This window comes from Ursus americanus, chromosome 34 (assembly GCF_024610735.1).
Source record: "Ursus americanus isolate L20-20 chromosome 34, mUrsAme1.1.p, whole genome shotgun sequence".
Taxonomy (NCBI): domain Eukaryota; kingdom Metazoa; phylum Chordata; class Mammalia; order Carnivora; family Ursidae; genus Ursus; species Ursus americanus.
This window is the reverse complement of record NC_142160.1, coordinates 27,812,696-27,839,176: the sequence shown is the minus strand read 5'-3', so window position 1 is coordinate 27,839,176 and position 26,481 is coordinate 27,812,696. Positions and strand designations below refer to the sequence as shown.

Below are 26,481 nucleotides of genomic sequence, written 5' to 3'. Positions count from 1 at the left end.
AACTGAATAACAAGAAAAGTATTGGCCAATTTATGTAAATGAATTTCATTATTTGTGCTATTTTCCAGGCTCTAAAATCTCTTAAATGTCTTGAATACTTTAATTATAACAAACACATCAACAGAGAATTAAAAACCTATCTTTGAATTTGCTATTTGACAATAACCCTGATATCACTGAGATTTAAGCATCTGTTTTAAAAGTTGCTTACCTCACTACCATTTTCTACAGTATGTATAGGATAGAAAATGTGGCTGGACACATTATGTCTCTTAAGCTTTCTGCCTCAGGAGTTAGGTCTGGGCCAATCAAGAATATACTTCCAAAGAAACTCACCTTGGTGGAAAAGGAGAAAAGAAGTATTTTATCTTTGTTTTTCCTACAATGATTTAAAAGCTGCTGAAGGACCTGGAAATGAACCACAGAAATCAACCACCAGTGAACCCATTCCAACTAAAAGCACACTTTATACATATAAACATCACTTGAGAATTTCTTAAAAAGTATTTTTATACAACATAACCTCAGTCCTCTTTCCTAATTCCCTTCATTTTTGCCAACTTGGAGAAATAAAGTATTAGCTATTACATGAGACGTTATTCATCATCATACTGTCAATAATGAGGTAAGGTTCCCGAAGACTTTTGTTTCATCCCATCTGGTTTCAATAAAAAGGAAGCATTTTAGATTATGGGATGCATTTAAATGAATTAATTTAATTTCTAAAACACACTTTCTTTATACCTACAATATGTTCAGAAACTAAATTACAGAACAGCATTCCTTTTAGGAAGTATTTAAGTTTTTTCTAGATGGATGTAATGAAACACATTTCTAAAGTGTTCAAGTTCTAAAAGTCTTGATATTTATTTTCTTTAAAATAATCAGTCACATATACACCTCTTCTCATTTTATCCCCTCTGCTTCTCTATTTATAGTAAGCCCTGACTTCCAGATTTGATTTTGACCTCAAAATGTCAATAATTTGCCCCCAGACACAGTGCTTTTAAAGGGGAAGCAAATAATCCAAAGCCACTTTATAACAGTAATACTGTTATTTTTAAAACAGGCATTTCCACATCTGGCAATGACAGTTCCAGAACACTGTGGAAAAGTAATCCACAAAGGAAAGAAAAGGAATTTTCTGAACTAAGCCTAAAATTTTTCTAAATTATGCAATAAACATTTCAGCAATTTTGTTTATTCACTGATAAGCATTTACATTTAAATAAAAAATTATACTCGATATAAGGAATATAAGACACTTTTAATAGTCGACTAAGAGAAGACACTGTGCTGACTCTGACCCCCGCTGTCCAATCCTTCAGAAAAAGCCATGGAGTCAAAAAAAAAAAAAAAAAGCTACTCAGATAACCAATCAAATGGTGAATAAAAATGTCACAGATCAGGTAAATATAATTTTAATACTTGCAGAACTTATAAAGTAAGTTTTGCATTTATTTGCAAAATAAGATTTGCATTTGCTTTATTTTTAATCAAATAACTGATTCTATATAAAGTACGTGCATTTGAATTTCACATAATACATTAACTTTTTAAAATTAAAAGACTTTATTTTTTACAGCAACTTTGGATTTACAGAAGAATGGAGTAGAATATAGAGAACTCCCATAGATCCCCTCTCCCCCATCTTGCACTTCTGCCCCTCCCCTGCACGCAGCTTTCCCTATTATTAACATTTTGCATTAGGGTGGTACATTTGTAACAACTGATGAATGAATAAATTATTACTAATAATACATTATCATTATTATTAAATTATTAACTATTATTATTAACTAAAGTCTATTTACATTACTTACATTAGGGTTCATTCATTGTGTTGTACATTCCATGAGTTTTGACAAATATATAATGACATGTATGCACCATTACAGTATTACACGGAATAGTTTCACTGCCCTAAAAATTCCCTGTGCTTCATCTATGCATCCCTCCTTACAAACCCCTGGCAACCACTCTAGAGTTTTGCATTTTCCAGAAGGTCATATAGTTGGAATCATACAGTATGTAGCCTTTCAGACTGGCTTCTTTCACTTAGCAATATGCAATTAAGGTGCCTTGTGTCTTTTTGTACCTTGATAGCTCATTTCTTTCTATTATTAAATAGTATTCTATTGTCTGAAAGTACCACAATTTATCTATTCACCTACTGAAGGACATCTTGGTTGCTTCCAAGTTTTGGCAGTTATAAATAAAATTGCTACAAATATCTGTGTACAGGCTCTTGTGTGAACATAAATTTTTAACTCATTTGGGTAAATACCAAGGAGTGTTGTAAATTACAATGTTCACAACTAAGAAATCTTGGGCCTAACTTTTCTCAAATTAGTCAGGCCTAGAGATGAACATGACCCCTATATGGTCCCAATAGCACTAAATTGGGTTTCCTAAGTCTTTTTCCCCACCCCCCACAGTAAGTGGCTCTGTGGTATTTCCCAAGGGAAGGGAAAATGAGGATTCTTGTCAGAGGAGTAAGTGCAACTTGTGACCATCCACTTGAATAGTAGTTGAGATCAAGAAAGACCTTCACGGGGCGCCTGGGTGGCACAGCGGTTAAGCGTCTGCCTTCGGCTCAGGGCGTGATCCCGGCGTTCTGGGATCGAGCCCCAAATCAGGCTCCTCCGCTATGAGCCTGCTTCTTCCTCTCCCACTCCCCCTGCTTGTGTTCCCTCTCTCGCTGGCTGTCTCTATCTCTGTCGAATAAATAAATAAAATCTTAAAAAAAAAAAAAAAAAAAAAAGAAAGACCTTCACATATAAGAGAAAGAGGTTAAGTTCATGATTGTAGTGTTGAGGGTATGAAGGCTACAAGGAGCATTACATCAACAAATAAATTACAGCTGCAGGCTGACCCATAATAAGAGAAGTAGAACTAGTATCTTTTATCACCTGAATTCAAGACATACATACAACTTGGATTTCTTAACTCTCTCTGCAGGCAATAGATTATATGCCTATAAATTCTGTATCACTAAATCACCAGATGATGTTACAACCAAATGATGAAACACAATCTTAAAAATATAACCCTAGGTTATTATCATCAGTCTGTCTTGTTGGTGTTCTCTCACAAAATAAATAAATTACAGGCTTCTTTCATATACACAGACACCTACCCAGCCTCCAGCAACAATTAGGTTGGGAACTAATGTAAAATGTCCATACTGCTCAAAGCATCTATACATTCAATGCAATCCCCATCAAAATTCCAATGGCATTTTCCACAGAAATAGAACAAACAATACTAAAATTTGCATGGAAGCACAAAAAACCCCAAAGAGTAAAAGCAATCTTGAGAAAGAGCAAAAAAATTGGAGGCATCACACTTCCTGATTTCAAACTATACCACAAAGTTATTGTAATCAAAACAGTATGGTATTGTCATAAGACAGACATACAGATCAATGAAACAAAATAGAAAGCCCAGAAATAAAGCCACACATATACAGCCAATTAATTAATGACAAAGGAGCTAAGAATATACAATGGGGGAAAAGATACTCTCTTCAATAAATGGTGCTGGGAAAACTGAAGAGCTTCATGCAAAAGAATGAAATAGATTTCAATAAGACATCTGCAACCCCATGTTTACTGCAGCACTGTTTACAACAGCCAAGACATGGAAAAATGTTAAGTGTCTGTTGACAGATTAACGGGTAAAGAAATGTGATATATACATATATAATGGAATATGGAGACATAAAAAGGAAGGAAATCCTGGCATTTGCAACAACATGAAGGGCATTATGCTAAATGAAATAAGAGAGAGAGAGAAAAAAATAACCTATGATCTCACCTATATGTGGAATCTAAAAAAAAAAAAAAATGTTTGTATTTGTAAGTACAGAGAACAGATTGGCGGTTGCCAGAAGCAGGGGGTGGAGGTGGGCAAAATGGGTGAAGGTGGTCAAAAGGTACAAACTTCCAGTTATAAGTACTGGGGATTTAATGTACAGCATGGTGACTATAGTTAACACTATATTACATACTTGAATGTTGCTAAAAGAGTAGATCTTAAAAGCTCTCATCACAATAAAAAAGACTGTGTGTGGTGATGGGTATTAACTAAACTTATTGTGATAATCATTTTGCCATATACACATATATCAAATAATTATGTTGTATACCTAAAACTAATATAATGTTATATGTCAATTATATCTCAATAAAAAATACATACACAAGTTTTTAAGGTAATCTTTTTGGTTTTTATTTTATTTCACTGAATTCAGAGGTCCAAGCAAGCTAAACTATGAGTGTATGTAGATTAACTGCTAAAAATACTTCTAAGATTTTAAGAAAACAACCACCTGACTACTTCAAATTATTTATTTATTTAGCCAAAAGAAATAACTTACTTTCTTCTTAATTAAACCATAATGTTGGGAATTGTTCAGTAATCATCTCTGAATCCATAAATAAAGATTCTTGATAGTTACTAAAGAGTTAAACAAACAAAGTGGCTGCAAAAAGGCTGGAAGCTATCAGCAAATTCAAGCAGCTGTCACAGGCCATGCTCTGAGGCCTGGGTCAAGGCTGGAGAACCTAGCCTTACTTTTCCCACGCTCCCTTAGTAATGCATCACCAAGACCAGCACCCACAGGCCAGTTTCCTAGTGTACAAAACATGCTCCCTTGCTACAAAAGAGACTTAGCAACCTTCCAGTACAGACTGGCAAGTAAAAACAAGAGGCAGAAAATTCAGTCTAGACATAGAGGTCTTCTCCACCTTGAACTCTTTAAGAAGTTTCTTTCTCTAATTTTGAGCTACTGCCTATCCTCATCCTTGTATTTGGCATTAGAATTTATATTTCTGGTAGATAATCTCCTTAAACATTTGAAGACAAACTATTATATGTGTGGCAACAGCATACATTTTTAAGAGGGCATACATCTAATAAATCAATAAGGAAAGTCTGAAGTATATTTGATGTAACCACGTATTGAAAACCCCCTGCATGCATGGTTCATTGTAAGCTAGTAAATGCTGACAAGGCTACATCAGTTGTCTTTGGCCAGTCTCTTCTGAATGATCGGGTATCTGTTCTGATTAGTTAGTGTCCCTGTAATACCACTGATAAATATTTTGTGTACCCTTATGTGTGTGCAGCCTGAAAGAAGAGAACTTACCTTCATTTTCCCACTGTATTTTGGGTCAGAAAGGGTTTCAAAGGCTGCATCTTTGCTTTTCTGCACAAAATCTGGGAACTTGGAAAATACCTGATCACATATCCTTTTGATAAGCGTTTCCTTAGTAGGAAAAGACAGAAGAAAAGAAATTTCAACTTAACACATTTATACGTATATAAATTGAGATTGTTTATGAACATTCTATTTAGAAGGAATATATTACTTTGAAGATATTACCTTTTTTTTTTTAAGATTGTTTTTTAAAGACTTATTTATTTATTTATTTGACAGAGAGAGAGAGACAGCCAGCGAGAGAGGGAACACAAGCAGAGGGAGTGGGAAAGGAAGAAGCAGGCTCCCAGCGGAGGAGCCTGATGCGGGGCTCGATCCCAGAACGCCGGGATCACGCCCTGAGCCGAAGGCAGACGCTTAATGACTGAGCCACCCAGGCGCCCCCTGAAGATATTTACCTTCTTTAAGTCAGACTAATAATTGAGAAAACCTTAAAGTGATAATGTTAATCATATATGGCTTTGATAAGTTCTGAGATAATGATAGGACTAATAATTTTATCATTATTTTTATAATCTCTAAAACAAGGAATCAAATACTTACCAAAGAGCAAATAGTACTATCGAAGAACAATATTAAATGCTTATTAGATTTTAAAATTATATTTGAACAGCAGAAAGACTATAGCACAAAAAGAAAATATAAAATCATTATATAAAAAAGCCCAAGAAAATAATAAAGAAAGAAAGAAAGAAAGAAAGAAAGAAAGAAGGCTTAAAGATTTTTTTTAAATCTACATTGTGCTCCAAAATAAGATACAACTGAAATGATCAAAATAAATGATTGCGTTTATGTCTAAACTTTGAAACTGCTGATTTTTGCCAACTTGGGAAATAGTCCTAATATTTAATATACAGATTACTATAAGTGCATTTTAATCCAGTATGTTGGAGAAATGGAGTTAGATATATTATTAATGGAATAAGACCAATTCATCAAATATCTTACTTAGTAATTATATCAAAACATGTTAGGAAAACAAATACAGCAACATTACCAGAGGCATAAAAAAGAGTTATTATTTTAACGTGGGCTTCAATTTTCCCTTAAAAAACTTAAGAGCATATACTTCTTTGACACCTAAATTTAAAAATGAGCAAGTCAGTTTCCTCTTAAATGGCATACAAAAATAAAGATACTTGGCTACGACATTTTATAGCAAATATAAAATCTTTATACCAAATAGCATCACAAAGAAATGTAAAAAGCCAACTCGAACCTGGTGTTTGGAGGCGCTAGCAGACTGCAGTAGTGCAACATGGTTAGCGACCTTCTGAAGGACTGCAAGGTAACTGAAATACAAGGTTTTCACTGTTTCGCCATGTGAATTGGTCTATAACCAGAGAAAGAGAAAATAAAAACAAGCAAGGGACTAAATGGCTATGTAACTACTGACTCCATAAACTGTATCACTTACACTAACGTTCATCGTCTGGTCACTACTGGCACAATACATTCTGAGAAAATGATGGTCAACTGTTATGTAAAATATCCATGAATCCCTTAATGTGGAATCATGCTTTTGGTGATGTTTTTAATAAAAGAGAGGAGAAAGTCCGCATTCCAGACAATATCTACCCTCATGTTACATAGTGATAGATAATGCTGCCTTAAGAGGTTCCTGGTAATAAAAAATGGCACGGGGGCAGGGTTATACTTCACTGTCCCTTCACTGTCCTCTCATTTATATTCCAAGGTTTCCGAGGAAACTGTGCTATTATGAAAAAGTGATGTGGTTAAAAACAGCAAAATAAATGAGAGATGGAATAAATATCAATCTAGATAAATATTTATTCAGGGTCCCTCTATGTACATGGATATTTAACAGATAACTTGATAATAAAATAGAGAGGTTAAAAAAAAGGGCAGGAAATATAGATAGAAAGTTAAAAAACTACAAACTAATATTTGTTTCTAAATAAAAATAAAATACTTCATTATACCAATATACAATTTTGATTAATTAATACTCTATCAGAATAATATTTTAAGCCCACTATCAAAGACTAAGTTTACTATTAAGGGATAAGGAGAAACTTCTGAAAATAACATGAAGTCTCAAGATGAAGTAGGCTACTTCCCAATAAAAGGTGAAAGGGAGGATATCAAATTGAAGCTACTAGTTTCTGAGAGCTACCGAAAAACCAGTTTATTGAAAAGATATTTGAATATTATATTTTGCTATGATTACTATTTGATATTATAAAATACTTTTGAAAACTATTTCTTTTTATTAATTTATGGCTTCTAAAGTTAAGACACTGAGGAAAAGTTATTTTATCTACTCCTTATCTCTGACACTGGAATAGAGAACTATGTAATCAAAAGCAAGACGTGAAGATACCACCCAGAAATGCTTGCCTTATAACAACAATTTCTCCTTTTCCGGCCGCTGCTGCAGCTACAAGGCTCAGAAGACTGAAGTATCAATGTCACATCTTTTGTTTCTAATACCGTTTGATAGACAGCTTTCTGAAAATCTGTCAGAGAACAATACACCATCTGCCAAGAGGAAACACAAGGTAATTATTGGTACTTTTTTATAGCAGTGATAATCACAATGCACATCAGATTTTAAAGACTGTAAGAGTGAAAACTGCTTATAAACTGTTTCTTTTAGCTATATTATTACGACAATTTCTCCCACTCTACCCTAAACTATATAAATGATAACTTTATTTTCAAATAAGTCTCATAGAGTTTGTTTTTCAATTGAAAGGAATCAAAATACAAAAAAACAAGTGTTTTCCTTATAAATTTCTAAATATATTCCAGGTCTGTTCAGGGTTTCATACTACTAGCCCATCATGCAAATAAATGACTATGGTTTAGGTCAAATAAAAAAAACTAGATAAGGAGGGGCACCTGGGTGACTCAGTCGGTTAAGCATCTGCTTTCAGCTCAGGTCATGATCCCAGGGTCTGGGGACTGACCCCAATCGGGCACCCTGCTCAGCAGGGAGTCTGCTTTCCCTCTCCCTTTGCCCCTCTCCCCGTTTGTGCTCTCTCTCTATCTCTCAAATAAATAAAATCTCTAAAAAAAAAACTGGATAAGGAGAAAAAGGAAAACTTTAGAACAATGGTATGAAGAGCACTTACTGAATTCCTTTAAAACTTAGAAAACAATTTAAAACTTTATTATTACTATTTGTATTACAATTTGTATTTGATATCTTACTATAAATTCCTAAGATTAGTAAGGGTAAGAATTAAGAAAATACGTATAAAAGCAACTACAAGTTTCTATTTTGTGCCTAAATTAAAAAAAAAGAAAATTTGATAAAATCATGCTACTAAGTTATACAGGATGTAATTTACCTTGTATTTCTAGGAGCACTGGAAATTGGTAAAAGTCTAGATGTAGCTATATGTAACCAGGGTCATAAAACCCATAATAAGATATTGAAAAATGTGAATAAAAAGGAAAAGCCATCTATTTATAAATATTTATATGTTTATATCACCACAACAGACTATTGCCAAAAAAAAGACAAATTCTGTTGATTGTTTCTTTTGGTGTACAGAAGCTTTTAAGTTTGATGTAGTCTCACTTTTTTTTTTTTTAAAGGTTTATTTATTTTAAAGAGAGAGAGAGAGAGCAGGGTAGGGGGGGTGGTGAGGGGCAGAGGAAGAGGGAGAAAGAGTATTAAATAGACTCCACACTGCACACTGAGCTTGGTGGAGGGCTCAATCGATCTCATGACCCTGAGATGACAACCTGAGCTGAAACCAAGAGTTGGACGCTTAACCAACTGCACCACCCAGGCGCCTCACCACCCATAGTCTCACTTCTTTAGTTTTGCTTTTGTTGCTTATACTTTTGATGTCATATTAAAAAATCATCACCAAGACCAGTGTCAAGGAGCTCTTTCCATGTTTTCTTCTAGGAGTTTGCAAGATTATATCTTGTGTTTTAATCTTTAATCCATTTCCAGTTAATTTTTGTGAGTGGTGTAAGACAGGAGTCCAAATGCATTATTTTGCATATGAATATCCAATTTTCCCACCACCACTTATTCAAAAGAGTATCTTCTTCTCTTACTCACTGAGTATTCTTGACTCCCTTGTCAAATATTAGTTGACTGTATATGTGTGGGTTTGTTTCTGGGTTCTCTATTCTACTCCACTGATTTATGTGTCTGTTTTTTATGCCAATACCATACTGTTTTGATTACTATAGCTTTATAACATAGTGTGAAATCAGGAAATGTGATGCCTGCCAACTTTGCTTTCTTTCTCAAGACTGCTTTGGCTATTTTGGGATCTACTGTGGTTCTATACGAATTTTAGGAATGTTTTTTCTATTCCCGTAAAAAATATGCCACAGGAATTTTGATAGGGATTGCACTGAATCTATACATGGCTTTGGGTAGTATGGCTATTTTAACATTAATTCTTCCAATCCATGAACATGGGTATCCTTCCTTTTTTTTGTGCCTTCTACAATTTCTTTCATCAGTTTCTTATAGTTTTCAGTGTATAGGTCTTTCACCTCCTTGGTTAAATTTACTCCTAAGCACCTTAAAACATGTAGTAACATTTACTAAACACTTCTCACATGCCACACACTTCAGAGCAATGATGTAAGGCAGACACTGTTATCATCATTCCTATTTAACAGATAAACCAAGGTTTGGGAGACTTAGCAAATTGCTCAAGGTCACAAAACTCCTATCTAGGGGAGCCAGGATTCAAGCCTATATTATTTCATTTCAGAGCCCAAGCTCTAAACACTCTGTGCACAATTCTCTCTTCATATATTTAGTTATTGCTCCTACTGGACAGACAACTAAATAACATACATAAAATTGCACAAAATATTTTAAAAAGTGGGGGTTCATTAAGGATTCCAAGTAAACAGTAATACTTGCTTTTGATCAAAAAGTCAATTGCCCCAACTTATATATCAGTATATTTTCCTTTCAAATCTATTTTTTTAAAGTAATAATCAACAGGATATCCTAAGACTAGAGAGTATTTGATAGTATTGCCTGTATTTGGGACATTAATTAAGCTTAGTTCATAGTAATTTATAGAACCTTTATTCATTACCTGAGTTAGAAGAACCACAAGGTTAAAAACTATAAAAGAGGAGCACTACATTTTTAAACAATTAACAGAATTTAATAACTTTCCTAAAATTCTTCAAATTAAGTTAGTTCTATAACTGTAGATAGAATTCTATAAGAAACAAACCTATAAAACAATGCTTTAATCACTGTGGTCCTACTGTTATTAAGGTCTCGAAGAATACACTGGGCTATAGATAGTAGGCAAAATATATGAAGGGCAAAATATGAACAGAAAACAAATTAGGGAGAGAGTTTTTCTTTCTTCATTGAGAAAGAATTATACCAAAAGCGTTCTTATAAAAGAAATGAATTTAATGTATACTAAAAATAAACCTGTTAGCTAACCTGTTAGACTGGGCTCAATTAATGCTTTCTGAATTTGCATATAATAATTTTTTTCCACATTGAGCAAAGGCAGAAAACCTATATTCATAAAATACCACAGGAGATAGATTTCTTCTTAAAAGGAATTTTTTTTTCAGAAAAAAATAAAATATGATGAGAAATTAGTAATTAAATGATGAGAAATTAATAATTTAAACAAATGCAGTTCTCACCCGGTCTTCCTTTTTAGGCAACTGATCCTTGATTAGAGTCTTGGTACGCCTAAGAAACCATCCAGACATCTTCTTTGCAAGCCTTTGCATGGCCTTTCGACCAGTGGCTAGCTCTCTTTTTGTTGCTGTGTGTCTCTGACCATGTTCTACTGGGTCAGAAAACTGCTTCTTGAAGTGGATCCTACTACCTAAAAGTCCTGGCACAGCCCTTTATAAAGACAATTTAAAAAATAGGACAGCTTTATTAAATTATCTAAAAAGAAACACATTGACTTCTTTTGCTCCTAAGAAATATACTAAGTCACTTGTTCATGAATAATAACAATAACAAAATGCAAGAAAAGAGAATGCTTTTGCTTTATGACAGTTTCAGTAAATAACTATAAGATGACAGAATTGGTAAATAAGTTCAGATATTTACTTCAGGGACCAAGAGTAATATCAAAAGATAGGTATTCATGGGACTCTCTACTCTGTATACTGTGTTTGGGACAAACATGTCTATAAACAGGTTGTTTTTTTTTTTTTTTTAAGAAACTATTAATTAGCAAACAAGGTAACATTAAGTTAAAGAAATACTAAAAATTTTCCAAAACAGAAAAATTGCTTTTACTCACCAGTCCATAACACACCACAGTTCTTTCATGTTGTTCTGAAGAATGGTTCCAGTGAGGCCAATGCGGACATTACATTTCAAAGCTTTCATAACTTCTGTTATTCTAGCCTTTGGATTCTTGATTCTATGAGCTTCATCCACAATGACAGCTGACCATTCCAAACTGCAAAGTGAGAAAAAAAGGGGGGGGGGAATGTTGAGAAAACTTCTCTTTCTTACTCTGTATAATTTTTAGAGAGGAGCTTTCTCTACAAAGCTTTAAAGTTTTTTCCCTATTTACACTTTGATGATTCAATAGGATTCTCAGTTAGTTAAATGGTCATGGGTTTGGACAACCCATAAAAATAAAATATGTAGGGAGATGAAAGGCACAGATTCTGTTTAACGATGGTGGAATGAAAAAACTCGTTTAAACATCACTGAAATGACAAAAAAGGGATTTTTAAAAAGAATAAACTAGCGAAATATAAAAGCAAAACTTGTAATGTCAAATCTGAATGAAAAATGTCAATAAACTTATGATTTTAAAAAGTTATATAACATAGCTCTGTCTGCTAAAAAGGTTTAGAATCAATTGTTGCCTCAGTAGAAATTAGCACCCATAGTAGTCAGTCCACTAAAACAAAACAAAACAAAACAACAGAACCCCATGGAGAAATGACTGATTTCAGACATGCAGCAGGGGAAGAAACAGTGAAGAGCCAGAAGACACAGATGTATCCATAGACAAATGAGGGCATGTCCAAAGGACACAAAAGCCAAACTAATTGGAAAATTTGAGCATCATTAAGAATAATGATTATAACTGATTATAAAACACTGAATAAATAAAAACCCCCAAATTCTATGAAAAAAATTTGGATCCTTACCTCACACCATAAACAAAAATGAACTCAAAACACATCATAGACCTAAATATAAGAGCCAAAACTATAAAACTTATAAAACATAGGGGAAAAATCCTGTGATTCTGGGTTAGGCATAAATTTCTTAGATATGACACCAATAAAAATTTTGATAAGTTGGACTTTGTTAAAGTTAAAAACTTCTCTTCCAAAGAAACCATAGGAAAATGAAAGACATACTACAGACTGGGAGAAAATATTTGCAAATCATAATCTGGTAAAGAGCTTACATAGAGAATATATAAAGAATTATTACAACTCAACACAAGCTAAAACAATCTAATTTCAAAGATGGGTAAAATATTTAATAGACATTAAACCAAAGAAGATATACGAAGGACAAATAAGTACATAAAAGATTCTCAACATCTTTAGTCATTAAAAAATACAAATTAAAACCACAAGATACTACTACAAACCCATCTGAATGGCTATAATCAAAAAAAGATTGACAATATCAAGTGTTGACAAGGATGTGGGGGAAAAGAATCCTTATATACTGTTTTTGGGAAAGTGAAGTTACTTTTATTTTTGCTTTTTGCTTTTGTGTGTGTGTGTGCAGCTACTTTTCTAAAACAATTTGGCAGTTTCTTAAAAAATTAAATTTCTCATAACACCCAGCAATTCTATTCCTAAGTATGTCAAAAAAAAAAAAAAAAGAAGAAGAAGAAGAAAAGTTACACCCACACAATGACTTGTACATAAATGTTCACAGCAGCATTATTCATGACAGCCAAAAACTGGAAACAACCCAAATGTCCAATCATTGATGAATGGATAAACAAAATGAGGTATATAGATATCACAGTACTGTTTAGCAATAAAAAGCAACAAATTATTGAAACATGCTACAACATGATGGACCTCAAAATCATGATGTTAAGTGAAGGAAAGCAAATACAAAAGACTACGTAGTGAACGATTCATTTTACATCAAATTTCCAGAAAAGGCAAATCTATAGAGACAGAAAGCAGAATGCATTGCTTGAAACTGGAGATGGGACCACAGATTGACTTGAAGCAAAAAACTTTTTGAGGTGATAGAAATATTCTAAAACTGGATTGTGGTGATAATGACAACTTTATAAATTTACTAAAAATCATTCTATACTTAGAATGGGTATATTCTATCATAGAACCAAATCTATTTCACTAATCCATTAATCCATAGTGACACTCAAAAAAGGGGGAGATGGGAGGAAAATTTTGCTATCATTGTAGATGACCATTACACCAAAATCTTAGTCTGAAAGTTGGCCAAAGAATCAAGCATTTGCCCTGCTTTTTTAGTTGATATTATAGTTAATTCCTAATTAAAGGAGAATGCCAGTTAATAAGTGCAGAAGAAATGATAAATTCAGGAAAACATTATTTTGCAAAACCCAATAAAATAACTGATTCAGGCAAGAATAATTTTGTATGCTAATACCACTAAGCAAAAGGACTGAAGGCTCAGAATACTCAAATAGTGGCAAAGTATCATCCACAAATTACTTCTAATTGTAAAGGGAGAAACATAACTTTATAATCTCTGATGACGACTTCTTTAGCCTGTAGGACAAACTTGGCATCATTAATAGTGAAACAACCTGACATTAGTATCTCCTGAAGTAACGTAATATGAAGCCCATGGAATCACTTATGAAGTATTCTTATCAAAAATATTTAACCTGAATCTAAGTCTTTAGACCAAAATCAGCTTGTAGAAATACAGATGTTAAAGGAATACATAATTCCATGAGAAAGTAAATAGACAAATCTAATATTTGAGACATCCTAAAAGACAACTTGCCTGATTCCCTCAAAATATTATATAACAAAAAAGTGAAGTTGAAGGAATGTCCCAGATTTGAAGAGACTAAACAGACCTAATCAACAAATCTATCATTTGAACATTTATTGAATCCTGCTTTGCAAATGTTGGATATTAACAATATTTCGAAGAAAAGTAAGGAAATTTTAATTGCTGTTAATTTTCTTAGGTGTAACAATGATAATGTGGTACAAGAAAAAATATAATTAGTTTTAGGAAATCTGTGCTAAAATATTTAGAGATAATACTGTCATGTTATATACAACTTACTGAAACGACTCAATACCACCACTGTACATAGACACATGTATTAACATATTTTTGCCAACATTTGAGTACACACACACACACAAAACTGGTGAATATAGTGGTAAGTATATAGATGTTCATATACTGTTACTTCAATTTTTCTACAGGTTTGATAATTTCTTAATATAAAGTTGAAAAGAACAAAAGAACAAAGAGAAAGAGGAAAAAACAACCATAAAATTTTAGAGGCTGGGAAGAAAATGAACAAGATGACTTACAAAAACAGAGAAAGCAGTAGCCTATGCCAGTAGTAGAGAAAGCCAAGAAGCAATCTGAGTCATATTATTGAGGTCTTTAAAAACTAGGAATTGGTGGTACCAGATGCCTCTGGAAATTGGAGTTATGCAAATGTTCAAGTCTAAGAAGCAACTGGATCTCCTAGATAGTAGTTCCTACTCCATAAAATAGTCCAGCCAGGTCACCCTAAAGTAAGAAAAAGAAAGGCAAAATCCTCATTTTCCTTAAGAAGAAATCAGTGGGTGTGCTGAAAACTAAAAAAAAAAAAAAAAAAAATTAAAAAATTAAAAAAATTAAAAGTTGAGGCATAAAAATGTTCTTTAGAGATATGGAGGTAAAACTAGGAAGATAAGTAAAACAATTGAAGGTGATTGTGTCTGAAGAACAGGTAATAGAGGTGGCAAGAAGGAGTGAATTGCAGTTTTTCATATTTGGCTCTTTAAATAATATACATATAAAACTTTGATAAAAATAAAAAAGAAGCAAAACATATAATAATAATAACAAAAAGAGATACACCTCACTCATATAGTGTGTTCACTGTGGATTATCTATGATCAATGTCCAATCCTGTTCTATCACAGAGTGCTATTCTCAGAAAAATTACTTAATATTTGAGCATAGCATAATATACAAACTTGTTGTATCACTGTTATACACCTGAAACTAATATAACATGTGTGTCAACTATACTTCAATAAAAAAATAAAATACCAGATTGCAGCAACTCTAAAATAGAATTACTTAATATTTACTCGGATGAAATCTATATTATTTTGAACATTTGTGAAAATAAAGCCATTTGAACAAATAATGGAAAGCTATATATAACAAATACTGTAACCAATTTAATTTTTCAATTTTACATAGAAATCTGACTCATAGCTACAAAATTCCACTTCAGAATTCTTATTTAATATTTGTAACTGTCGCAGAAAATAACTACTTAACAAACATTTATTCAGCAAGTATGATGTGCTAGAAGTGTAATAAGCACTGAAATACAGAAATTATCCTACACCGAAGTCCTCACAGTCTAAAGGGGTAGACAATTAAAAATTAAAATATGATTGATGCTATGATGAATGAATATCTTATTACATTTATGTAAATGTAGAACATCTTTTGAGGTCATATAATACATTAAATTAAATTCCAAGTTCTGGAGTTAGTTGGTCAAAGTTTAAATTTCATGTCTATCAATGACTTAGCTGTTGTAGGCTTTGGTGAGTTACTTAACTTCTCCATAACTCAGATTATTACTACTATCTTTCCGATAGCATCCATGAAACAAGAGCAGGCTACTATTAGCTTCTAAGGTAAAATCAAATCCTAGAGCTGACAAAAATGGAAATCCATCTTACTAATAATTATATTAAATATAAATGGACTAAATACTCCAAATAAAAGTCAGGTTATCAGAATGGATAAAAAAGCAAGATCTATCATTAACCACAAAGGCTCACTTTAAATATAAAGAACCAATATATTCAAATAGAAAGATAGAAAATGATAAACATGAAATAAGTATAAGAAGACTGCATTGTCTATATTGATATCAGATAAAACTTCAAGATATAAAAAGGAACATTTTTAATATAAAAGGATTAATTCATAAGAAAAAAATACTAATCTTAAATGAGTGTGTACCCAATAAGAGCTTCAAAATATATGAACTAAAAGATGACAGAACTGAAAGGAATTTAAAAATATATGAAGATTACAACATTTTTCTGTCAGAAATTATAAAACAACAGAAATTTAGTAAAGACAGAGAACACTTAAGAATAACTCCCTAACCAACTTGACTTTATTCATATTTATAGAACACAGTTGTTAGGTCAACTGTAGAATAAATATTTTTCATGTATACATAGTTCAGAAAAATGCAAATTATACAACAAACTACCACCAGAGACACACTAAAATATCTAAAAACAAAAAGACTGACAATGCCAAAGATTGATGAATATATGAAGCAACTGAAGTCCCATATATTGCTAGTTGGAATAGAAAGGTACAACCACTCAGGAAAATGGTTTGGCAGTTTCTTCTAAAATTAAACCTACACTTACATAACCCAACAATTCCCCCCAAGAAATGCAAATGTGTCTACCCAAGATAAATGAAAATGTATGCTTAAAAAAAGGCTTCAAAAATAATATTCTTTAGAGTTTTACTTATAATAACCAAAAACTGGAAAACTCAAATATAAGTATCTATCCTCAAATTAATGGGTAACAAAATGTGGTATATTCGTAAAATGCAATACACCTCAGCATTAAAAAAGAATGATCGCAGAACATGCATGAATCTCAAAAATACTATGATGAGCAAAAATATTATGATGTGCCAGACACAACAGTTCTAGAGACTAGAAATCCAAGACCAAGGTGTTGGCAGGTTTGGTTTCTTCTGAGGCCTCTCTCCTTGGCTGATAGATGGCTGCCTTCTTGCTGTGTCCCCATGTATCCTTCCCTCTGTGCACTCAATTTCCTGGTATCTCTTTGTCTTCTAAGCCCCCCAGACAGACTGGACTAGGCCACCTTAATGGCCTCATTTTAACTTAATTGCTTAAGAAAATTATCTCCAAATACAGTTACATTCTGAGGTCCTTGGGGTTGGATTTGTACATACAACTTTGGAGGGGACACAATTTAGCTCACAGTAAGTCTCCTAATTGGTCTTTCTCCATTTAGTTTGGTTTTCCTCTGCACACACAATAGATAGACAGGTGCAAATCTGACCGTTTTTATCATATTAGTAATCCACTGCAAACATTTCTAGGGCACTTTACTACTCTAAGAATAAAGACCTCTAATCCTCCAGACAGCTTTCAATATCTTTTATAATCTGTTCCTTGCTTACCACACTGTTGTTGTCTCCCAGCCACTTCCCTCTTACACGTATGCTGCAGCCATGAGATACAGAAAGCATCAGAACTGCTTTCATTTATTCAAAAGTGGGCCATGATGTGGGTTGAAGGCCTCTGCAAAAGCTCTTTGCTCCCTCTTCCTGCATTACTCGTGCATTCTTCAACTCTTACTCATCCTTCAATTATTACTCAGCTCATAGGTTATCTTTTCTGGGAAGCTCCCTGACAACTCTCCTCACTCTGCTGCAGAGTTAGGTTCCTTGTGTGCTCCCACAACATCCTCTGTTACATAACATAACACTCACATGGCTTTATAGTTATGTCTCTAGATGCCCCATTAAAATCTTAAGATACAGGCAGGCATAAGCCAGTTCATTTCTTTTGGGTACTTATAGCCCTGGAACACTGATTCTCAATATGTATATGTATTTTTTGCCACTCAACATTCGCAGCAAATTCCTATAATTAAAATCATTCATGAAAATTGCTGTCTGAGTCTACAGGTGCCATACGCGTAAAATTTAGGACAGTATTACCCTTCTTTAACGTGCATTGTTTGGAGATGGAATAAAGGAAAAAGAATGGACTGTATAAAATCCGATGCAGGTTGTTTTGTTTTGTTTTGTTTTTTGTTTTGTTTTGTTTTGTTTTGTTTTGAGATGGGAAGGGGGAGAGAAGGAGAGAAAGAATCTTAACCAGGCTCCGCGCCCAGCACAGAGCCTGACATGGGGCTCAATCCCACAACCCTGAGATCATGCCCTGAGCCAAAATCAAGAGTGGGATGCTTAATTGACTGAACCACCCAGGCACCCTTCAGGTTCTTCCGTTTTAGAAAATAAATTATTATAGACTATTTCGGTAATTCTGAAATGAAATGAAATTATGCTAAGGAATATTTAGAACTTTTTTAAAAATCACAATATAAAGGGATAAATACAATGGATGTAAACAGAATATTAATGCAATCATTTCCATTATTCCCATTACCTGTTAAGTTCCTCCAGGCATAAACGTAGCGTTTCATAGGTTGTTAGAGCAATTTCACATTTCCTCTGCTTTACACGAATCAGTTCATTGTCTTTTTTGTTACCATGTAAAACAGTGACTCTGAAATATCCCCAGGTGTCCAATTCATCCCTCCAGTTGTAGAGGACAGAAAGAGGAGCAACTATTAAAAACATCTAAAAGAAGATGAAAAACAAAATTATATTTTTTTTAAAAATGAGAAAAAGTGAAATCTGGAATATCAATAGTCCTTTTCTTTAATTTTTGACACTGCAATTAATAAGAATAAATACAACTTAGTGACTGGATATATGTGGATATAAATGGCTGTCAAAAAATATTTTGTTTTTATTAGGATAAAACAGATATCTAACTTTGCCCAAAGAAAGAACTGCTTTTTATTTCCCCCCCCCCAAAAGGAGCTGAGAGGTAAGAGAGAAACAATTCTCCAAAACAGAGAAAAGAGTTTAATCAGGACCCGAATAATAACTTCAAGAGCCAAGTGGATAATATAAATATGTAAAGCAGGACAGGTTTTTTTCTTGAAATATATGGTTTTCTGAAGCTCTCTTTCCTTTGTACTCCCCTAGTCCAATTCCTCTTTCCTTCTCTTAGATACTGTCAGCTGAAGACCTGGAAAATTCATTAAAAAACTGAAGCAATTTGAAGAAAACCTCTACCTCTTTTCTCATTAGATCAATAACCTACCTATATTTATTTTCATACATTCTGGCCTCCTACACATTACCATGGATGAACTAACCATGTTCTTATCTAAAGACAAGCCTAAACTTATACAGTGGCTGCCATCACTTCTTGTCAACGTAAAGTCAGTGCTGGAGAAACTGCCCCAAATCTCCCCTATGTAACTAACTTTCCCTTTTTAATAAACCATATCCATCCACAAGCTGGTAAGTTCTAGTATTTCCCAGGGTTAAAAAACAAAACAATACCCAAAATCCCCTTCCTTAACCCTACATCTATCTTTAGCTATCCCCCATTACTTTATTGCCTTTCTAGCAGTGATACTCAGGCGTTATCAATACTTATTGCTTTTACTTACTTTCCTCCTGTTCTCTCTTGAATTAATATGACTTCTGTCCTAACCCCTCCAACCAAAGCAGTCCTTATCAAGATTAACAACATATCTGTTTAGTCTTGAATGAATGTTGGGGTTCCACTAATCTTCCCTCTAAATTAACCCCAAATCCTGTTGTCATCACCCATTTTAATTTTTTAATGTTTTTATTCCACACTGTTATCACTACTTCTAAGCTATTATATTTAATAATGTTACAAGTTTCTGCCCTAAAGTTTTATATTTGTCCTACTTGATAAAGATGAACCAATTAAACATACTGAAAATTTCAGTTTAGCAAAAAATTAAATAGCATAATACTAGTCTAAATCTTGCTCTCTCTTCTGTGAAATATTTCAGGTAGGCCATTTGTTAGCTGTAAGAAGTCAAACCTGACTGTTTTGGAAACAGAAAGAAGAAAAAAAAACCAGAAGATTAACCTACTCAATGTAAGAGTTCCTTTTTCCACTCATCATCAAATGCACATAAATACTTTCCTGTCATACTTGATTCATCTCAAATACTTTTGCCTTTTGGTTTGGAGTTTATCCTATGAATTCCATTATTGCCCTACCTTCAAATACAAAATTTGGGATCCAAGTACTTAGTCCAAGTATAGTCTCCCCCTCCCCTATTTTTGTATATTACAAGACAAAAACGATGGGTCCAAACTCTATTGCACACTTTGAGCAGTTTTCCACTTCAGGTATCATTCATCAAGGTTGGCAATGAATCTAAAGATTCCTAGAATCAGCCCTAAGATTCAAAAAGTTTTAAAATTAAGACATTTCTTAATTATTGGTCTTTGAAATTGCAAAAGGTAAATAAAATGGTTCAGTAACTTAATACTAAAAGAGGTCAGAGAACTGAATTATGCCATTTACAAAGTCCAGAGAAAGTATATAAGAAGAAGAATGTAAAGTATTTACTATCATGCTGTGAATATTTCATTTAATAAGCCTTACTTAAGCAAAAGATGCCAAAACAATAAAATGAAAGCAGTGTCCAGTTGCTAAATCACTGTACACAAAGCAACTCCATTTGTTATTCTGAAGTGAAGAAACAATTTTGTAAAACTAGATCTAAAATATAAACAAAATTAAAATTTGCTCACTTAAATATTACTAAAATCAACAGAGGCCACATTTAATCGTTCAACTAGAGAATACTAAATTACTTTTATCTCTTTCAACAAATCTATCTCAATTATTGAAAGGCATACTTTTAAAGTTTGATTCTTTATGCACTATGGCCTTAGAAAAATAATTGACGTGGACTGTGACAAAATATCCAAAGATGTTTTTCATGTGCAATGATTTTCGTAGTAGAAGTGTTATAGTATTCACAATAATTACCATATCATTATTGAGCACTTGCTGTATGCCAAGGGCTGTGCAAAGTAGTTGACAAATATTAATTCAAGGAATTTACATAGAAATGCTATCAAGTAGAAATATTTAGCATTTCGTTTCTAGAGGATGAGATGAGATGAGAAACTAAGGTGTAGAGATGTTAAATAACACACCCAAGGTCATACTGCTATTAGGTGTCAAAATAAGTATTTGAACCCATGTCTGTCTAATGCCAAAACTTGTAACTACCATTATATATCACATTGGTACTACAATTTAGAAAGTCCATGACTGTGAGACATATGGCTCTCATTTACCACTGTATTTCCAGACCTTTGTATAGCATTTAAAAAACAAAGGTGTTCAAGTGATAAATAAAATAATAAATGCAACCATGCTTGTCACTGCCAGGTTAGGAACAGCAATGTATATTCAGAAAACAACAACAGACAAATAGGGCCAAAGCAAAGGTCCTGAAAGGATGTGAGAAATTAAAGTGAAAAACAGCATGTACCTTTATGTAGAGAGAAATTACAGACCACAAAATTGAAATTTTTGCTATATAACTCAAAGTTCTAAAAACTATTCCCTGTAATTACCTCTATAATGTTAATTCTTTCAAAAATGCCAAACCTAATTAATTTAACACTATTATGTATAATTGATAACTTTTCCCTTTGGAATGTTGTGGCTATTTAATATATGGGAATTTAAGTTTAGAATCCATTCTAGTCATGGATTTACCTAAATCTTTTTTTAGAAAAGCAGCATAAGAATTACACCAAAACCAGACATTCTTCAAAAACAGAAAATTATAGGGGCACCTGGGTGGCTCAGTTGTTAAGCGTCTGCCTTTGGCTCAGGTCACGATCCCAGGGTCCTGGGATCGAGCCCCACATCAGGGAGCCTACTTCTCCCTCTCCCACTCCCCCTGCTTGTGTTCCTTCTCTCGCTGTGTCTCTCTCTGTCAATAAATAAATTTTTTTAAAAAAAATAGAAAATTATAAAACAATATCACTTAAATTAATGGGCAGCAAACCAATAAATATCAAATCTTTCAATTAAACAAGAAAAGTAAATAAGGGAAGAAAATGGAAATGACAAGTAAAAGTATAAGTATCTGTAGAAATATAAGTAAAAGAATAAAATGAGCAGTAAATCAATTAATGTTTTTAAAGATTTATTTACGAGAGAGAGAGAGAGAGCGAGCAAGCACATGCACATGAGTTGGGGGAGAGGCAAAGGAGAGAACTCAAGCAGACTCCCCACTGAGCACGAAGCCCGACTTAGGGCTTGATCTCATGACACATGAGATCATGACCTGAGCCAAAATCATGAATTAGACACGTAACCAACTGAGCCACCCAAGTGCCCAAACAGTAAATCAATTATTAAGAACAGTAAAAAAATAAAGTAAGTGGAATTTATCAAATATATGTTACACCTTAAATGATACATTAGAGCAGTTGGACTTAATAGGTATATACAGAATATTCGATCCCAAAGCAGCAGAATATGCATTCTTCTCAAGCGCACCTGTAACATTTTCTGGTATAGACCATATATGTGAGGACACAAAACAAGTCTTAATAAATTTAAAAAGACTAAAATCATATCAAGCATCTTTCAAGCACAAAGGTATGAAACTAGAAAACAATTACAAAAGAAAACTCAAGAATTCACAAATACGTAGAGATTAATCAACATGCTACTCGTGATAAAAACCCTCAACAAGGTAGGTTTAGAGGACATATACCTCAACATAATAAAAGCTATATATTAAAATCCCACAGCTAACATCAACCTCAATGGGGAAAAACTGAGAGCTTTTCCTCTATGATCAGGAAAAGACACGGATGTTCACTTTTCAACAGTTATTTAACATAGTACTGGAAGTCCTAGCCACAGCAAACAGACAACAAAAAGAAATAAAAGGCATCCAAATTGGTAATGAAGAAGTAAAACTTTCACTATTTGCAGATGACGTGATACTACATATGAGAAACCTTAAAGACGCTGCCCAAAAAACTGCTAAACTAATTCATTAAAGTCACAGGATACAAAATCAACATAGAAATCCATTGAATTTCTATGCACCAATAATGAAGCAGCACAAAGAGAAATTAAGGAATCAATCCCATTTACAACTGCACCCAAAACAGTAAGATACCTAGGAATAAACCTAACCAAAGAGATTAAGGACCTCTACTCTGAAAACGATAAAACACTGTTGAAAGAAACTGAAGATGACACAAAGAAATGGAAAAACATTCCATGCTCAAGGATAGAAGAACAAATATTTTTAAAATGTCTATACTACCCAAAGCAATCTAGACATTTAACACAATCCCTTATCAAAATACCAACAGAATGTTTGACAGAGCTACAACAAAATCCTAGAATTTGTATGGAATCACAAAAGACCCTGAATAATCAAAGCAACCTTAAAAAAGGAAGAGCAAAGCTGGAGGCATCACAATTCCAGACTTCAAGTTATATTACAAAGCTGTAGTGATCAAGACGGTATGGTACTGGCACAAAAATAGACACACAGATCAATAGGACAGAGTAGAAAACCCAGAAACAAATCCACAAGTATATGGTCAACTAATCTTCAACAAAGCTGGAAAAAATATCCAATGGGAAAAAGACAGTCTCTTCAATAAATAGTGTTCAGAAAACTGAGCAGCAACATGCAAAAGGATGAAACTGTACTACTTTCTTACACCATACACAAAAATAAATTCAAAATGGATTAAAGATCTAAATGTGAGACTTGAAACCATAATAAACCTAGAGGAGAACACAGTCACTTCTTTGACACTGGCCTCAGCAACTTTTTTCTAGGTATATCTCCAAAGGCAAGGGAAACAAAAGCAAAAATAAACTATTGGGACTTTATCAAAATAAAAATCTTCTGCACAGTGAAGGAAACAATCAACAAAACTAAAAGGCAACCTATGGAATGGGAGAATATATCTGCAAATGACATCTGATAAAGAGTTGGTATCCAAAATAAGGAACTTACAAAACTCAACGCCCAAAAAACAAATAATCCAATTAAAAAGTGGGCAGAACACATGAATAGACATTTTTTCCAAAGAAGACATACAGATGGTCAACAGACACATGAAAAGATGCTCAATATCACTCATCAGGGAAATACAAATCAAAACTATAATATCACCTCACACTTGTCAGAATAGCTAAAATCAGTAACACAAGAAATTAAATAAACAACATGTTATTGAACAACCAAAGGGTCAAAGAAGAAATTAAAAAAAAATACTTTGAGACAAACAAAAATGGAAATAAGACATACCAAATATATAGGATGCAGAAAAGCAGTTCTGAGAGGGAATTTCACAGCGATCTATGCCTACCCTCCAAAATAAGAAAAATCTCAAATAAACAACCTAACTTTACACCTCGAAGAACTAGAAAGAAGAACAAATAAAGCCCAAAGTTAGAAGAAAGAAATAACAAAGATCAGAATGGAAATAAATAAAATAGAGACTAAAAAGACATAAAAAAAATCAGTAAAACTAGGAGCTGCTTCTTTGAAAATATAAAACTGATAAAACTTTAGCTAGACTCACCACAAAAATAGAGAGGGCTCAAATAAAATCAGAAATGGAAGAGATATTATAACTGATACCACACACATACAAAGAATCATAAGAGGGTACTATGAACAATTTTGTGCTAACAAATTGGAAAATCTAAAAGAAATGTATATTTTCTAAAAACTACAACCCTCCATGACTGAATAACAAAGAAACAGAGAATCTGAATAGACCAATTACTAGTAAGATAAATTACTACTGATTTTTTAATCAGTAATCAAAAACATCCCACAAACAAAAGTCCAGTGGTTCAGTGGTGAATTCTACTGAACATTCAAAGAAGAGTCAATACAAATCCTCCTCAAACTTTTCTAAAAAATAGGAGAGAATTCATTTTACAAGTCCATCATTATACCCTGATACCAAAGCCAAACAAGGACACCACAACAAAGGAGAATTAAAAGTCAACATCCTTGATGAACTTAGTTACAAAAATCCTCTGCAAAATATCAGCTAAGTGAATTCAGAAATACATCAAAAGGATCATACACCATGATCAAATGGGTTTTATTCCAGGGATGCAAGGATGGGATGTTAATGTTGTTCAACATCTGCAAATCAATCATATGACACAGCACATTAACAAAATGAAGAACAGGGGCCTGGGTGGCTCAGTCGTTCAGGGTCTGCCTTCAGCTCAGGGCGTGATCCCAGCATTATGGGATGGAGCCCTGCATCAGGCTCCTCCACTGGGAGCCTGCTTCTTCCTCTCCCAGTCCCCCTGCTTGTGTTCCCTCTCTCTCGCTGGCTGTTACTCTCTCTGTCAAATAAATAAATAAAATCTTGAAGAAGAAGAAGAAGAAGAAGAAGAAGAAGAAGAAGAAGAAGAAGAAGAAAGATCACATGATCATCTCAGTAGATGATCTCAACATCCATTTATGATAAAAACTCTCAACAAAGTATAGAGGGAAAGTACTTCAACACAATAAAGGCCATATAACAAGCCACAACTAATATTATACTCAATGGTGAAAGATGAAAACTTTTCCTCTAAGATCAAGAACAAGACAAGGATGCTCACTCTCACCACTTTTATTCAATATAGTATTGGAAGTCCTAGGCAGACCAATTAGGAAGGAGGGAAGGAAGGAAGGAAGGAAGGAAGGAAGGAAGGAAGGAAGGAAGGAAGGAAGGAAGGAAGGAAGGGGGGAGGGAGGAAGGAAATCCAAATTAGAAAGTAAGAAGAAAAATGTCAGTGTTTGCATATGACATGATATTGCATATAGAGACACTAAAGACTCCACCAAAAAAACCCCTGTTAGAATAAACAAGTTTTGTATAGTTGCGGGAAACAAAATCAATATACAAAAATCTGTTGCTTTTCTATATACTAACAACAAACTATCAGAAACAGCAATGAAAAAAAATCTCATTTATAATTACATCAAAACGAGTAAAATATCTAGGGATAAATTTAACGAAGGAGGTAAAAGACCTGGACGCTGAAAACTACAAGCCATTGATAAACCACAGAAGGGGCACCTGGGTAGTTCAGTCAGTTGAGTGGCCAAATTGATTTTGGCTCAGGTCATGATCTTGGGGTCCTGGGACTGAGCCGGGCATTAGACACTGTGCTCAGCGAATTAAATAAATAAATCTTTCAAAAAAGAAACTAGAGAAGACACAAAAAAATGGAAAAATATTCCATGCTATGGATCGGAAGAACAAATGTTGTTGAAACGTACACACAAAGCAATCTACAGATTCAATTCAATCCCTATAAAATTCCAATGACATTTCTCACAGAATATAACAATCCTAAAATTTGTATAGAACCATAAAAGACCACGAATAGCCAAAGCAATCTTGAGAA

General features: G+C 33.5%; 1 protein-coding gene across 2 annotated transcripts in view; it reads right to left on the bottom strand.

The window, feature by feature from the left end:
* The window catches only part of ERCC6L2 (ERCC excision repair 6 like 2), a 149,634-nt gene that overhangs the window by 77,352 nt on the left and 45,801 nt on the right, over window positions 1-26,481 (bottom strand). For both annotated transcript variants that reach the window (XM_087858836.1, XM_045780841.2), the window contains exons 4-10: window positions 18,595-18,788; window positions 11,470-11,631; window positions 10,853-11,060; window positions 7,586-7,726; window positions 6,444-6,557; window positions 5,153-5,272; window positions 337-408 (exon numbers count right to left, since the gene is read on the bottom strand). In XM_087858836.1, coding sequence (XP_087714962.1) covers window positions 337-408; window positions 5,153-5,272; window positions 6,444-6,557; window positions 7,586-7,726; window positions 10,853-11,060; window positions 11,470-11,631; window positions 18,595-18,788 — 1,011 coding nt within the window. The remainder of the gene's footprint in view (window positions 1-336; window positions 409-5,152; window positions 5,273-6,443; window positions 6,558-7,585; window positions 7,727-10,852; window positions 11,061-11,469; window positions 11,632-18,594; window positions 18,789-26,481) is intronic.